This window comes from Serinus canaria, chromosome 3 (genome assembly GCF_022539315.1).
Source record: "Serinus canaria isolate serCan28SL12 chromosome 3, serCan2020, whole genome shotgun sequence".
NCBI classification, from domain to species: Eukaryota; Metazoa; Chordata; class Aves; order Passeriformes; family Fringillidae; genus Serinus; species Serinus canaria.
In genome coordinates this window covers 42,153,506-42,168,545 of record NC_066316.1, presented here as the reverse complement: position 1 = coordinate 42,168,545, position 15,040 = coordinate 42,153,506, and the positions used below count along the sequence as shown (strand labels likewise).

The following is a 15,040-nucleotide window of genomic DNA, read 5'->3' as shown; positions in this document are numbered from 1 at the left end:
ATAAGCACAGACAGGCTGCCAAATTAAAAAATAAAGTTGATTCAGAGAATAGTGAGTATGTGATGCCTGACCGTTTCCAACTGGCTGCCCCACACAAACAACAAAACATCATCCATCTGTAACTACTTACATGAACTTTCAAATTAAGCCTCTACTCTGTAACTGGCAACTACTGCCTAGAGGGTGAGGCCACTTCCAAATTAAAACTTGTAAGAGACACCAAAACATGAACAAAGAAGTTTCTTGCTGAAAACATGTCTGCTTTAATCCTTTATGTACAACAAATACCTATAAACCAATTTTTTCTAGTCCTCTTTCAAGCAGATATAAATACGAAAGCCCCAGAGGAATACCAGTTCACTCTACCAAGGATCCAAAGTGATCAGAAGCTGTGCAGTCACACTGACAACAGGGCTAAGTATGAACAAATAAGCTCTTTCTCTTAACACATCTATTTTTTGGAAAATGATTCAAAACTACACAAGGAATCATGGAAATACTAGAGTAACACCACCTGATCCTTGCACAAGGAACACTTCTCAGAAATATTTTTTCCTTGCTCTTTGTGTTTACTGCATGAAGTCAAGAACTAATCACAGCAGACTGCAAGCTTATCTGGTAATATCAAAAGATGCATCTTTTAAGTCTTTCTGGAAATGTGTCTAGTGGTGATAGAGGGCAAGGGACCCTGATGCCTTCTTTGCAAAGCTTAATGTATAATGTTATCTAGAATGTTATAGAGACTATTTCAGAAAAAACAACAACAACAAAAACAAATAACAAAAAACAACAAAACCAACTGACCAAAACTACAAACCAAAAAGTTCAAAAACCAACATGTTATATTTACCTTCAGGTACAGATTCAGCCCATCTTGGATCAGAGGCAGGGTAATCATCCATTAAGTCCACACTGATCTGAGTCACTGCTCTATCCAGCTCAGCATCAGACTCCAGGTCTGCATTACTTGGAAAGAGCTCAATTACCATGCTTTGTGCATTGACTATATCTTTCCTGAAATAAATTAAACAAAGTATGCTAAATAAAATCAACCAACAGGGTCATAGGAAAATAAACCCCCCCCAGTTAACAGGATTTTCTGATACATTTTTTGTGAAGCTTTTTCGATTATATACATCAAGCATTTTTTGAACTCTCTCTAAACTAACTGTGGATAAAAGGTATTCCAATTCTTTAAAAGCAAGAAGGCTGCACAACTTTTAAATCAAAAAAGCACAAGCCAGGAGTAAAGGTACATATTTTTTATTACTTCTATTATTATTATTATTATTATTATTATTATTATTATTATTATTATTATTAAAGAGAAAAGACTCATCACAAAGAGCTAAGCCCAGATGTATCTAGTACTTAAGTCACTAAATTTCTATTGCTTGCTTTAAAATTTTCTCCATCACTCCCTAAAGGCAATAGAGGACAAGCTCATAAAAGCTCTCAGGAAAATGCTTCAGCAAATGTAATGCAGTATTTTTACTTCCTATCTTTTCAAAGAATCCTCTTATTCACATCAGTAAGTAAAAGAGCAAGAAGCAACCAAACACAGACCTTCAAGGTATGAAGTTGTACTTTTATGTAAGAATTATGCAATATACACAAAACCCAGGGATTTGATTTTTTGACTAAAAAATTATAGTATTCTGACTGAGAAGGGATATTGTCAGTCCAACACTGGAAGTATTTATATTTTTCATGAAACTTTCACTTTGAACATTTAAATGACTAAGATGTCTATGAATTTAAAAAAAAAGGAAACAATCCAGCAGCATACTACCAACATACTACTTTTTCAGAAGTATCCTTTTCTTTAGTTTACCATTGTGCATCCAGAAATTGCACAATGGTAAACTAAAGAAAAGGATACTTCTGAAAAACTGGAATAAACTGAATCTTCTATTAAAAAAGAAAGTCCCATCTTTACTATGCAGCAGGATGTGTTTCTAAGGAAGTTACATGGGACTTTATTAGCTCCTTCCTATCATAAAGTGCCCTCAAAAAGGGTCAACTTGATCTTTCCACAGAACTTCCTATCCCCTCTAAAGATCACTAGGTCTACAAAGCTGCCAGAGCTCACTGTACAGCTGGTACACTTTACACTTCCAGTGGCTGCACAACCTTCCACCATTATTTGGTCTGCATCAAGCCACTGGCCATCTGGACAGACCTCTGCTGTTCTGTGGACAGGCCACATTTGTTCTGTGGAATACTGCTCCATTCATTTTACCAGACTATTTTTTTTCTAGAAAAAAAATCAGAATGACTAATATATACATAAAATTATTATTTTCTTCTAGTTGCATAAATATAACCCAGACTTTTATTGAAATAACTTCCAACTTTTATATTGTTTCACGCTGTTTTCCTTACTACCTCCCACTTCCTTCTGTTTCCAACCCCTCTGTACATATCCTCAATAACACTGTTTGTTAACTGTGCTCTCAGACCACAGCTATTCCAGCCACATCCAGCAGCTTCTGTTAAATGGCACATCTGAACACATGCAGAATTCGTGTAAATTCTGTGCCTGTTTACAGATCTTGTATTGGTACCCTTTAGTCTCTGTGACTAATGCCCTTCATTATTTTTTACCTCACAGGAAGTTCCATGGCAAAAGCACTCCTACCCTCTTCTGATCTTGAACCTGTTCTTTCCAAATTTCAAGACTCTTTAAGGAGACTAGTCCTAAGAGGGTGTGTAGGTTGTTTGCTTTGCTTTTTAAATACATAAATATTGACAACAGACCCCTCTAAATATAATTAATCTAAGCCTACAGATCTGTTTATCTTCTTTTTTCTCCTTTTCCTCCTTTGTTTACATCACCCATCTCAACATCAAACCTTTCAGGAGCATCACATGCCTCCCCACATTTATCCTGTTTTAATCAGGAGACTTTGACAGACAGGGTATTTTTTCTAGTCATTTTTCCATATCAGCCAATCTGAAAGAAAAAAATCATCCTGCCCCAAGGCTGCCATATCAGTTAATCTTCATAGCTATAAGTACACTCAAAAGTATTACTGGAAACAACTAGGCCAATGAAATTGATGACAAAAAAGTTTTTTCAACAACAAAACACCACTTACTAAAGACTAAATAAGTAAAAATGAAAGTTGAAAGTTGTTTCACTGGCACAAACATAGCCATATAATTTACACAGAGAAGTGACAAGTGACTGAGATTACAGAAGTCTGCTTCCTTCTAGCACATATCCCTTCTACATTAGCCATTTAATGCTTTCCTAGTAAAGATGTGTGTCATTAAAAAAGCTATAACTAAAATAGCACAGGAATATCCTAACCAAGACAATCTCTTACTCAAATACCAGAGTGCCTTCAAAAACAGCAAACAGTGTCTCAAAAATGAAGTGCGATTTCTACCTGCAGTACTGTAGAAAAGCAGCTTTCAATAATTTGGTTTTATCTTCTTGAGCTATAACTTCTAGCCTACCAGTTGCATCAAATGCAGGACTCTGAAAATGTAAAATAAAAACTTCAGCTGCAAGACAAATAATAATCTTCATTATGAAATGAAAACAATTTTTTAAAGCAGTAATGCCAAGATTTAAAATAAAATTACCACCTGGAAGTAGCTGTGTTTAGTATGTCAAACATAAACCTCTAAGATACGTTATAATGAAAGTCACACAGAGGTTTGACCAAAATTCACACCATCTGCAAAGGAACTTACACCAACTTACTATGCCCATCTGATTTTTAATGACAACTATTTGAAGATTCAAACAAACCATTTTTGACAGGATTCAAAAGGTATTCCTGAGTACTATCAATCACAAAAACAATTTAACTGCAGACAAACTAAACTAGAAACTAGTTTGTTAAGAAAAACACAGTTTCATCAGCCCAATCACAAAAAAGACTTCCACTAAAATACCAGTTAATAACAACAACTGATTATAGTGTTAGGCCTAGTGATTGACAGCAACACACCTATAAGGAAAAAATGCGAATTTCATGGAAACCTCAACTGTGAAACAAAATTTAAAAAGCTACTCAAACTGGCAGAGGTAAAATTTTTTGTTTTGAAAACTGCCTTCATTACAAGTGTTTCAGTCTCTATTTAAAAATAAAAAGTTTTAAACACAAACAAGCAATGATTTCCTCAGTGAAAATTCAAAAGTGACATAAAAAACGACTATTTGTACCCTGTTTTCAACCAGGCAAGCAAACAACCATTACCTCACTTCTTGGTCCAGCAATAGAAGAGGACAGGGCATCCTCAAGGTCTTCAGGAAGAACAGAAATATTTTCCCTGGACAAGATAGTGACAAGTCCACTTTTTTTGGCAAAGAAGATGGGAAGGCTATTACAGGAACCTGCTCCTAATATACTATCTCCTAAAATAAGGAGAGGGGAAAAAAAGCAAGCACAAAATTACCATTTTATTTAAAGCCAAAACCTAAGAGTTTCATAAACAATTATTGACTTTTGTCATTAATAAACCAACAGTAATTCATAGCTGCACCTGACCTAGAAAAATTGTGGAACTATTTACTACTCTAGATGTAGACTTCCAGATACTGCAAGTGCTGAAAAAAAAAAAAAAAAAAAAAAAAAAAAAGGAAAAAAGGAAGAAAGGAGAAGAAACAAAGAACTAAATTCAAGATTCAGTTAATTCAAATTCTACCTAAGGACTGATGCTCCTGCTGTACTTGGAAACACCTTTGAAGGTCATGGATGACACACCTAGAGACACCTGGCACTGAGTTAACTTCAAGGAAAAATATCAACCCATAGTGAACGTTAGGAAAGAGAAAGACCAAGGAAAAATCCCCACAAGCAAAAGCCCCCCAACCTTTCATATACCAAGATTGCTTCATTTTGATTTGAAACAGAGTAACAATGTGACTGGCCGTCACATCAGCACTTCTCCATACACTCAAGAGTCCTTCTCACCTTGAAACATTTAATAAAGGAGCACAAAAATGAAACTGCTCTGTGAGATATCAAAATACTGTAAAAATATTGAATTGAGAGGTACCAACAAAATGTGATTTCCCTCCACAGCAAGTTACCTTGTATGCCAAATATGATTTTTTCCTGTGGTAAGGAAATTCTGCCAGTTCCAGTGGAACAAGCAAACACTTCATCTTCCTTGTAAAGGTAAGCAGCATGGCTGAAGTAATCTGGGACTACCAGGCAGCACAACACTTCATCTTCTGACTGAAAATGTTGAACACAAACAATATCACATATGTAATCACTCCCTTAAACATATAAAATTTTAAATGCTAATCCATGCTGCCTGAACTTGTTTTACTTTTAGACAATGAGGTATGGATGTAACTTACAACCTAAAAAACCAAAGAAAATCACTTCTAATTTGCCCTAAAATTAAGATCCTGGGTTTTTTCCCCTTCCATATGCATTATATTTTTGCTAATTTCACATGGAGAGATAAGTAAACATATAAATTATTCAACAGTCTTCACATTCTTCCTCCACCTTTGAGCTTTAAGATGCTATTACAGGCAGTGGGGGGAGAGGGAAGAGTGGAAGAAGTTTGCCAAAGCAATCTAATCCCCAGGTTTATGCTTCCAGAAGACACAGCAGAGACAATGTACTCCACACACAACCAATGTGTCCTCCCCTCCTAGCAAGCCAGCTGTCCAGCAAGGACCAAAAAATAGACCTCATAATTCCTTATCCCACAACAAGTCTCAGAGTTTGAGATCTGCTCTAAATGGATTACAAGGGCATACGATAAAATCACTTTGTAGAAACTTTCAAAGACAGCATAAAAATTAAAATAAATCAGATTACACTTATTTTTGAGGGTTTTATCTTATAACTTAAAATGCAAAGCATAAACTTTACATACAGCTAATATTAAAGATTAAGAGGTGCTGGTACACATTTTCCTCAGAGTATTACAAATACATACTTCCAAGGGAAATTGATTTTTCTTTAGACAAAGAAAAATCAATTTTAATCTTAAATTGGTATCAGAACCTCCACCAGCATACCTGAAAAGTTGGATTATACTGTGTGACCTCCACAACAACATCATCAGACATCTGACAGCCTTTATCTTCTACTGTTATCAGAGTGTAGTAGACAAGACATGGACGATCTCCAGGATGCCATGCAGCAGCGAGTATGACCAGCCCATCACTATTCAACAACAGATATCACACCATTGAGAGATGATTATTACATATTTTACTTGCCCAAAAATTATCCACCAAAAACTAAAAAAAGGTTTTTTAACTACAATCTCGACTAGATATTGTTTAATCTTTTATTCTTCTAGAAAGTGAAACTATGCTTTTTGTTCTTCCAAGTTACTTTATTAACAGTATTCATATTGCAGTACAAAACTGAACCAAGGCAGTTGTAATTCATGTAATTAAATCAAATGCAAGAGATACTAAATTCTCTGCATCTGCTGGAACAAGTTACAGTTGCTTATTTTTTGTCTTTGTAAAATCAAGACAAAACAAATACACAATCCTGATAAAATGACACTAAAAAAAGTAAAGGGAATTATTATCAGATAAAGATTTGTAACGCTAAGATGACAGCATGAAATATAGGATAACCTAATTACCTAATATAAAGTGCTTATTTTATCAACAGTTCCACCCCAGTAAAATTAAATTGCAATTACTTACATGAAAGTTTTGCAGGAAACAGATTTATCTCATTAATAAAGGTCTTACCAGATACAAGTGTACTTCCTTACCGATTCTGTTGCAAATCCATGTATTGTATATTTACTCCTCCTTTAATATCTTCATAGTTACTTTCAGATCCCTAAAAAAAGAAATTCATCTGTTGTGTAACTGAATATAAACAGGCTATCAATTAAAACAAACACTCTAACCCTTTCCAGTTGGGCTAGCTCTTACCCAAATTGCATCTGTAATATGTTCTTTCAGGATCCTGTTGATATCCCAGCTGAGAATGTAACGTTCTGATGAATCATCAATCTCCCATTTGTTTAGATTTGAACTTGTTAGCATGTAAAAGCTTGATCTCTCTCTATCCCAAAGAACACTAGAAATCTGCATTGAAAAAATGAAAAAGCTAAAAAGGTTAAAGAAAAGCCTGAATATTTGGACAGAATAATCTAAACCACCCTCTAGTCCACAAAGAGTCATTCCCTTGGGCAATCTACAAAAGTTGCACTCAAGAAGAATATTATGATAACTTCCAAGAGAAGTCTAATTTTATAGAAAAAAGAACACCTACACTAAAAACATTTATTGTACTTCCTGCCAACTTCTGTGGAGTTCATTGACAAAACTCAAGCCAGTCATCAACCATTGGCAGTGCTAAATCAGAAAAGAAGAATTACAGGGTGGTTTCTTCAATTAGTAATGATGCTATCACTAGAAAGGGGCAGGACATGCAAGCATTGCATATTCCCCAGAAAGGACTACTATTCCAAAGTTGCCTTTTATTCAAAACTAAAGTGTAAGCCAGCATTTGCCTTCAGAAAACATACAGATTTATTTAGTTTCTGGTTTTATTTCAAATTTCAAAGAAATATAAGTAACACAAATGAGCTGAGTGAGTAATGTGTTTTTTGTCGTCATACATCTTTATACAATCTTTTCTTTTTCCTTTCTTAAACACAGGCTAGAAATTACAAAGAGAAATTAAAGAAGATTAATGTTTCTCAAGCTTACCACTGCATCACTTCCAGGAGACAATATACCCAGGAAAGAAGAAACCTTTCTACCAATTCCAGAAAACATGCCCTGCCCCTGTGGCAGAGCATGTTGATGAATCTTGCCAGAACTATCAGGTATCAACCGGACTAGCTGACCTCTGGAAGATGATAAAATAAAGCTTCCCCCCTAACAAAAAGAGAAAGCAACTACATTAAAAAAAAATTAAATAATTTTCTAGGAAATTCTACTGTGAGTTAAAATGCTTTATGACAGCTCATATGGGTAAACGCTGAACAAGACACAAGGCATCCTTAGAAAAAGACAAACATCTCATGGGTACTTAGCACTGGCAGAGACTCATTTTCTTAGCTTTATGTGAAATTTTTAGCCATGAAACTCAATTTCAGTTGAACAACAGAACTAAACTCTCACATAATTCTTGGAATCTAATGACAAAAAATAGTGCTACCTTCACCACATTTATTGCAGATTTAAGACTAATAAAGTTAAGCATACTTTTCCACTTTTAGATTAGGAATAAAACTGGTATTTTAATATAAATCATACTGTTTTACCTTTACTGCTGTGAGGAAACTGCACAGAGAGCCTCCAAAGTCTGTGAAAGTGTCTGTATAGGATCCTTCATGTGCAAGATTGGGCCAGTAGCGCACAGAACCTTCAGTGGTAGCAACCATTATTGCCAGGGACTTGAAGGGAAAAAGCAATTAGGAGAACAGGCAAGATGATGATGATGATGATAATAATAATATTAAATCAGATTGCAGCTCTAACTTATTTTACATCAAGGCTGTGGGTGACAAAGGCACAAGAGGGTAGCAAATATAAATGGATGCACACTGACAGACCTGGAACTGAATCACAAAAACATTCTGCAGCACAACTTAATTCATGCAGGGAATGTTATACACGTTTATTTTCCTAATGAACATTTTCTACTGGTTCTTGTCCCTGGTAATTCAGGGTCTGCTGCTGAAATGCAAACAAAACATACAGTTGTAAAACAGAAAAGGGCCTATGGAGAATTTCAGATGCCAAGAATTAAAAGCTACTATGGAAGACTTCAAATGCAGATTATAATTTAGCAAAGAAACTGCTCTAGTGTCTTTAAGAGAAATAACAAATCACATGGCAGCTCTTCTCTTCAAAGGCATAGGTCTACAGTATAACTCAGGAAATCACAGATACCAAATTAAAAGTGTGTAGCAAGAGACTGCTCAGGTAGAGATTTAGAGAAAAGCATTGCACTTTATCTACTGGTTGTTAAAAAAAAATGGAAAAATCACAGAACAGTAGAAGAACTGTAGCTGGGAGTTGTTATAGAGCTCCTTGGAGTTTTCTGACCAATTTTTTACTAGACACTGATTTTCAATTCACAAGTTAAAGAATGATGAAATCAAAAAATACAATAAAGTTTTAGAGTTAGGTGTATTACTTCCTCTTCAAGTAAGTCAGAACATGTCAGGTTTCATGAGATAATCCCAAAATACTAAGACTGCATTTTATCATCTGGAAGAATAACACAACAACAAACCAAAAGAAAAGATTGTATTACATATTCTATGCTGCTGCTTATTTCCAAGCACAGCTTCTTAGCCAGTTTTATCAGAGCATCACATATATTTACTGAAATCTAGGCTGAAAATGAGAGGTTCTTTTCATGAATGATAGTAACAGACACATTAACACACTTTCAGAAAAGAACTGATCTTCGAACCTCACCCTCTAATACAGTAACTCAGGAAAAAAAAACCACTTAGGAAACCAATCAGTCAAGACAGATTAAGTCTGTCCTTCCAGTGTCGAATTCCTAACAGAGACCAGCCAAGGGAGGGTGCTGGGGTTTTCCTCTCATCTATGGATACTGGGAATTAATCCACTGAACAATGTTTTCAGCCAGCACTTAAACTGCACTTGGTCTGACCTCATTTTGATTGCCCTGGTGTTTGTTAACACAACACCTCTGAGCTTATTGCATTTTTGATTGCTATGAAAGCATGTCAAGTAGTCCTTAGAAAAACTATTATTTAATCTGATCCTATAGGATGCACACGGTGCAATTTAAAAGGACTAGCAGAAGTTTGTTTACTTCAAAATTATTTACTGCCAACTATCAATCCTGACCTTTTGAATAGATAGCATACAGCCAAACGTTTTCAAATGCTTTGAATATATCCTTTTGACAAGAAAAGATATATTCAAAGTTATTCTTAAGTTGCTTTTAAACACTAAAATTTAAAATTTGATCACCTGAAGAGAAGGTGCTTCACCTGAAGAATTGAGACAGGATATAGCTGCTAAACTAGAACTCCACGGGAAGTCACTGGGAGGCAGCTGCAATTCCTTGCACAGAGATAACTGGAAGAAAGAAAGAGATGTCATAATAAACATGAGACTGGAAGAACTTATTCCTCTGCCACAAAATGTTTGGACTTTTTGACCCTGCTAAAAACTACATTTCAACTAACCCAGACACTGTGTAAGGGAACCAAAAAAATGTCTTGAAACAATTTCAACAAGGTAGTCACAACCAGCAAACAGCTAAAAACCATTTTCAAATATCACTGGTTTTCTTTAGTTATTTCCGAGTGTTTCTCACAACACTGCAATATTGGATTGTTTGACTATTCCCTAACATGATATTAAAAAATATTAAACTAGAAATACTTAAGAGAATTTATTAGGTGCTAACAGGATAGAGAGAGGAAACACTCACTCACCTATGCCCTTGAAGTTAAACAACCCGAAAAATTTTAATCCTTTGAAAAATCTCTTCAAGTGCCAGAATGTGTACACCTGACACTCCCCTGTAAGAGCAGGACCTGTATAATGAACATACATTGTCCTGATTGAAAGAAACTGATCTTGTAACTTTGATTTTGTTTTTATCTGACCATCACTGAAATGATGCTGAAAGAAATACTGTCCAGAGGGGATACAAAAATTCTTGACCAAAGAAATTTAGGTGAAACATATGTTCAGTATCTCTGAACATCTGAAACAGAATTTCAGTCCCTCTGAAATTAACTGTGTTTTTGGGGCTTGTTGCAAATTGAAAATTGGTTCCAGAATAATCTAAACCAATCCATAACATATCAACTAGATTTTAATTATGAAAATAAGCTTTACCAAGTCTATCTAACCTAAGAACCACACCCATTAAAATATAAAGAATTAACCTTAGTGCCAAGGTGACAATTAAACCGAAAAGAGGTATATAAAAATTATAAGCTCTCTCAAAAGCTTGAGTTTCAGTTACTGTTGTTAGCATGACTTCATATCAATCCTGCTGCTTTTGGAAAAACAGACAAACTCCAGCTGAAAAAAAACCCCAACCCCATAACTGCACGACCATAATTGAAATAACATAAAATACAGACTTTCCAGCTTGATCCTTTAGTTACCTTAGCTACTGCAGATTGACCAATCTTCCAAATAATCAGCCTCTCCTTATGAACTAGCCAGGCCCATCCACTTTCATCCACTTGAACACTCAGGTGGTCCTCAGCTACATAAAAAAGTAACTTCTTTAAAGCATTCAGATTTTTAAAACACTGCAGAGTAACATTTAAACCAATTAACTTTCATTCTTACATGAAAATAAGAAATATTTTCTATTAAGCTAGTTTTCATGTTAGAATTTCCATCTATTTGATTAACATATCAAATTACTACATCTATTTTAAAAATCCACTTGATAAACCCTCAACCTTTAAGAATGAAGAGACAACCCCAAAACCCATTTCCATGTATTTAGAGCAGATTATAACAGCTTTGTAAAGCACTCAACAATTTTAACATAATTTTTAAGATACATATTTGGTTCCTCTTGTATCTACTATAAAGGAAAAACCATCCACAGAGAAAAAATTGTTCAGGAGACCAATTTTTTGAATTCAGGGAAAGGTTTCTATCATTGGGGCTTTTGGAAGAGATAACAAATGGGAACTGAAATAAAGAAAAATATTAAGCATCCACTCTAGAACAGAACAAAATCAAAACAAGTAAAAAAGGTAAGAAAGAGCCAATAAGTAAAAGCTACTAAAAACCTATTATTAGCTTTCCTTATACCCTTGGTTTTTTACAATAAATTGCATAAGCAGCACCTGAAGAGTATTTCCACGCATTCACACCCACATGGGAATTATTATAATTATTGTTACATAGATAACCAGGTTGTACTCAAAGCAAGGCACAGACATTTTAGCTTCCTCTGTAAAGTCAGCATGTCAATGGCATCAACAATACATTAAGAATTCTCTCACCTGTCAATTTTCATGGGGAAAAATAACATCAGTTCTTACCATCAGCCTTCTTCAGGGCTTCCATAACCTTAACAGGCAGAGAGGATCCAAAAGCCTTAACATCATAGTTAATTGTCTCAGTTGCTGTAGGAAGCTGGATAACTCTGGTAGGAGTTGCTCTTAAACAAAACAAAAAGTTCCAGGTAACTTTTTATTGCTTATTCATCAGTTTCAGCAGAAATTTACTTCGTGAGTATTTAGTTAGAAACAGATTTATGTAAAATAAACATGTTTTCTCTGGGAACACCACCTAGAGCAGTAACTTGATGGCTTCCTTACAAGCCATCAAGCTGTCATCAAATTCTTTATTTTTAAAGAACTGACTTTGAATATGCATTATTTCACCAGCAACAATTCTTCTGTCAGGAAAAGCTCATCGGAAGCTCTCCCTTGACTGCAGGGACTACTTCCATCCCTAGTTCTGGCACTGCAGGGCAGCACACACTGTGCAACACTTTAAACAGCCGTGGCAGCTCAGAGCCAAGAGCACTTCTGCCACCCCTTAGCCTGCTGTGGAGGCTGCATTTCCTACCATTTATAAAAGCTGCTTTGCATCTTTCCCCACCTTCTCCCTCTGGAACAGCACACGTCTGTGTTGTCTTTTGAACACAATGAGGTGGGCAAATTTCTCTGCTTTTACAAGTTAATGCTCTCTTTTCATTTGTCCTCACAATGATGTCTCAGACCTCCCTGCGTGAAATGGCAAAAGTTGATTCACAGCTGGTGGACAATCCTTGCACCCAGTTAGCAAAAATCACTAAGCAGACTTGAAGCAAAAGTTTCCCAAAAGTGAGCATGGGCAATCCTCTTTATCTCAACTACCAACAAATAGCTGCTCCCAAGAAAAGAGATTATGAAGCCTGAAACTGCTGTGGTACTCACGCCGTACGGCAGTTTTGATCCCTATGGAAGAGAGAAGACAGGGGAAGAAGCTGGGGAGAGGGGTGGGTGTGAAATGCCTTTGACTATTTTATCTCCTTTATAAATACGGAAGTTCTTATCATTTTCATATATCATATTAGTATCACACAGGGGCATATCTGAGGAACCCGCGAATTCAACACCTAACAAGTGGTTTCCATAACGCCGAACACGTGTTGCCGTATGTGCACGGCTTTAATGTACAGTACTGTGATGTACCCCGCACTGGCTCGGGCACCTAACAGCGAGGCCGGCTCTGCGGCGAGGGGCGGGACTCACCGCGCCGAGAGGGAGCCGCTCCTCCGCGCCGCCGGCGAGAACAGCACCGGGGAGGCGGCCGCCGCCACGACGGGCAGGCCCTTCTTGCCGCCCGGCCGGGAGAGAGGGCTGGGCGCGGCGCTGCCCAGGGGCCTGCGGGCCGACCCGCCCGGGGTTCGCGGAGAGGCGGGAGTCGACGGGAACATGGCTGTGGATGCGGCAGCGGCGCCAGCACCGCGCTCCCGCCAGGCGCCCGCTGAGCGCGTCACCGCGGGGCGGGGCCGAGCGCCACCGGCAGGAGCCGAACGGAGCCGAGTGTGACCGGGAGGAGCTGGCAGAGCCGAACGGCTCCGGGTGGAGCCGAACGGAGCCGAGAGGATCCGAGCGCGGCGCGTCCCCTGCCGGGGAGCGGCGGAAGCCCCGCGGCGGGCGCGAGGCTACCCCTGCAGGGCGCCCGGCCCGGCCCGGCCCTCAGGGGGTGAATAGCGATCCCTGGTGCTCCTCAGCGCCGCCGGCCCTCAGCGCCAAACTAAACCACGGTCCTCTCGCTCAGATGTTCCTGAAGCTATGCTCCGTCCTTCGGGGCATTCCCATGAGGATTCACAAGAGTGGGTTTAGCTACCATTCCTCGGTGAGTTCATGCGATTAGCTTGCACTAATCAGCTGGATGTGATCAAAAAGCACCTGTTCAAAGACCATTTGGAAGGACGCATTTTTCAGTAGGAGTTGCCTTGACTTTAAAATAGCCTGTGCATACCTGTGTTTATCCCCAAATTTCTAATAAAATAAATAAATACAAAAACCCATATTCCGTGCAGACCTTGGTACATTTCACATCTATGGTAAATAACAACCATGCACTAGCTATTCTATGGTATAAAAATGGATTTTAGCCTTCAAGGGAAACTAATTGCTCAATGGCTTAGGTTGGCATGAAAAAGCTTTCAGAAGGTAAGTATGTACCACTCTCTTGGGAAAGAAGTTGAGTTGAATGTATATTATCAAAAAGAAAATCGGGATAAAATTAAGTAAAAATGGAATATTAAAAAAAAAATCGCATAACTTTTCAAAATGTGTTCTTTGATAATAGATTAGAGGCTGTTAGGCTTTCTATGTGGATTATGGTCCCCTATGACTGAACCCAAATGCAGATGAGATAAATTTGAGATGGTTCATCTAGCAGGACTGAAGTATGAGGCACTGTCAGTGCCAGTGCTTTGTCTTTTTCATTCAAATAAGCTCCTTTGGCTTTGCTTTTATGCAAAAAGTGAAATACTAAAATTTAGTGGAGCATCACTATATTGATAGTATCCCTCTATATAGCCTTCATTATACATGTGATGCTAAATCATCAGGTTACCGTCACTTCATCAAGAAAAACAAACTAAACCAAGCCAGGAAATGCATGCACAAACAAGCAAATACAGAAAAATCTGGAAGAAAATTCAAGATGACATCCACATTTCCCAACGTTCACAATTGGTGACATTCAAATTATTTGAAAACCTGAAAGCTCCTCTTCACAGCTCGTTCCTAAAATATTTAAAACGATGCAGCATGAGCAGTTGTGTTTTGCTGATTGAACTCTATCCATACACAGCTACATTTCCTCAGGGAATTAGTCCTTTGGCTGTCTCAGCCATGAAAGTGCTCCATCTCCAGGAGAGAGACACAATTCAACATTCAAATCTCATTTTCTACTCAGAAATAATTTGTACTGATACCAGTTAGAGAATTAACCAGTTCTTGACTGTCCCATAAATATCCCAAGGAGTTTTTTGAGTGGTTGTAACTCGAATAAAGTCTGCTAACCAATGTACCTGCTATGACAAACATTTGCCTTTGTGTAGCTTTTCCCGCTTCTCTGTCGGCTGCAATACCTGCC

At 37.5% G+C, this 15,040-nt stretch overlaps 1 protein-coding gene across 2 annotated transcripts in view; it reads right to left on the bottom strand.

The window, feature by feature from the left end:
* The window catches only part of NUP133 (nucleoporin 133), a 30,308-nt gene extending 16,878 nt beyond the window's left edge, over positions 1-13,430 (bottom strand). Inside the window, exons 1-14 of one of the 2 annotated variants that reach the window (XM_050973116.1) lie at positions 13,177-13,430; positions 11,977-12,095; positions 11,077-11,180; positions 9,923-10,030; positions 8,230-8,361; positions 7,778-7,840; positions 7,670-7,741; positions 6,887-7,042; positions 6,721-6,791; positions 6,002-6,149; positions 5,051-5,198; positions 4,215-4,372; positions 3,396-3,487; positions 851-1,014 (exon numbers count right to left, since the gene is read on the bottom strand). In XM_050973116.1, the coding sequence (XP_050829073.1) occupies positions 851-1,014; positions 3,396-3,487; positions 4,215-4,372; positions 5,051-5,198; positions 6,002-6,149; positions 6,721-6,791; positions 6,887-7,042; positions 7,670-7,741; positions 7,778-7,840; positions 8,230-8,361; positions 9,923-10,030; positions 11,077-11,180; positions 11,977-12,095; positions 13,177-13,361 (1,720 nt within the window). In that variant the 5' untranslated portion in view covers positions 13,362-13,430. Of the gene's footprint in view, positions 1-850; positions 1,015-3,395; positions 3,488-4,214; positions 4,373-5,050; positions 5,199-6,001; positions 6,150-6,720; positions 6,792-6,886; positions 7,043-7,669; positions 7,841-8,229; positions 8,362-9,922; positions 10,031-11,076; positions 11,181-11,976; positions 12,096-13,176 lie in introns of both variants that reach the window. The other variant, XM_009092839.4, reaches the window with a different exon arrangement.
* Between the last annotated feature and the right edge of the window lie 1,610 nt (positions 13,431-15,040).